Genomic DNA, 1,108 nt, shown 5'->3' with positions numbered 1-1,108 from the left:
TGGTTGCAGTGCAAATTCAGCCCACTTGGGGGCGCCAGCAGCGGTTTCCGTCTCTCCTCCAGAGGATGAGGATGTTTCTTCATCATGTCGCTGTGATGTCACCTATCTTGCAGCGGGCCAGCCTGCCTCAGATCTGACCCAGGATCAGATCTACTGTGAGGAAGGCAGGTAGATCAGCTAAAGCTCGATGTTCTGGTTCTGATAGGGGGGTGAACCAGAACCAGAACCAGAACCCGAACCCGAACCCAGCCGGCTGTCCTCCGGCTCCTCCATCCTCTCTCAGAGGAGGATGATTCTGCTGCTCTGCTGATGGAGAAGGAGGGAAGAAGCTGCTATAAATAACTCGGAGCTTCTACAGGTCGCTGCGCTGCAGGTCGGGGAGGCGCTCGCGCCTCTCCTTCCTCTTCCTCCATTGATCAGTTGGGTGAGGAAGGCGGATCCTCTGACGTCACCTTCAAGCAGCTCGGCTGCGTCAGAGTCCAGCTGAGCAGGAGAAGAAGGAAACAGGTAATACAAAGGGAAGAGGTTCTGGACCGAGCGGACCGGACCGGACCGGAGCGGAGCTGCAGCGGACAGACTGACGGACATGGAGGAAGAACAGAAGGAGAAATTATTATGGAGCGTCAAACGGGAGGTAGGCGCTGCCTTTATTACACCTACTGTCACATTTTCTCTCATTGTTCGCCTGAAAATAACAGAAAATTCACAATTATTATTCTATTATTATTACTATTAAATCTATTCTAATTCTAATGTCTTTTAGCGAAGCAGCTGCTAATTGCTCTGAAATGCAAGTTATAAAACAAAGTAAATAAATCTGAACTGTACTTTAATATTTTTCTGCCGTTAGGTTAATATTTTCAAAATTTTTCTGTGTTTCCCAAAATCTGAGCAAAAGAAAAACAAAAGCATGATTTTTTTTTTTTATGTTGCACATTGATTTAATCAGGATGGTTCAAGGGCGGTTCTATAGGGGCCAGGGACCAGTCCTGGTGGGCCCACCAAAAATCTTGGGGTGGCCACTGAAACTAAAAGCCATATTTTCAGGCTTTGAATCTACTATTCTGGTAAACCTGCCTGTAGAAATCATACAGACTTAAAGTCGTAG

At 47.1% G+C, this 1,108-nt stretch overlaps 1 protein-coding gene across 1 annotated transcript in view; it reads left to right on the top strand.

The window, feature by feature from the left end:
• Window positions 1-190: 190 nt before the first annotated feature.
• Window positions 191-1,108, top strand: part of sgsm2 (small G protein signaling modulator 2) — a 129,907-nt gene continuing 128,989 nt past the window's right edge. The window contains exon 1 of the mRNA XM_015384994.1: window positions 191-634. Within this exon, the coding sequence (XP_015240480.1) occupies window positions 587-634 (48 nt within the window). The 5' untranslated portion in view covers window positions 191-586. The remainder of the gene's footprint in view (window positions 635-1,108) is intronic.

This window comes from Cyprinodon variegatus, unplaced genomic scaffold, assembly GCF_000732505.1.
Source record: "Cyprinodon variegatus isolate N-32 unplaced genomic scaffold, C_variegatus-1.0 Scaffold329, whole genome shotgun sequence".
Classification (NCBI taxonomy): domain Eukaryota; kingdom Metazoa; phylum Chordata; class Actinopteri; order Cyprinodontiformes; family Cyprinodontidae; genus Cyprinodon; species Cyprinodon variegatus.
The sequence above is the reverse complement of the archived record's forward strand: the minus strand, read 5'-3'. Positions and strand labels throughout refer to the sequence as shown.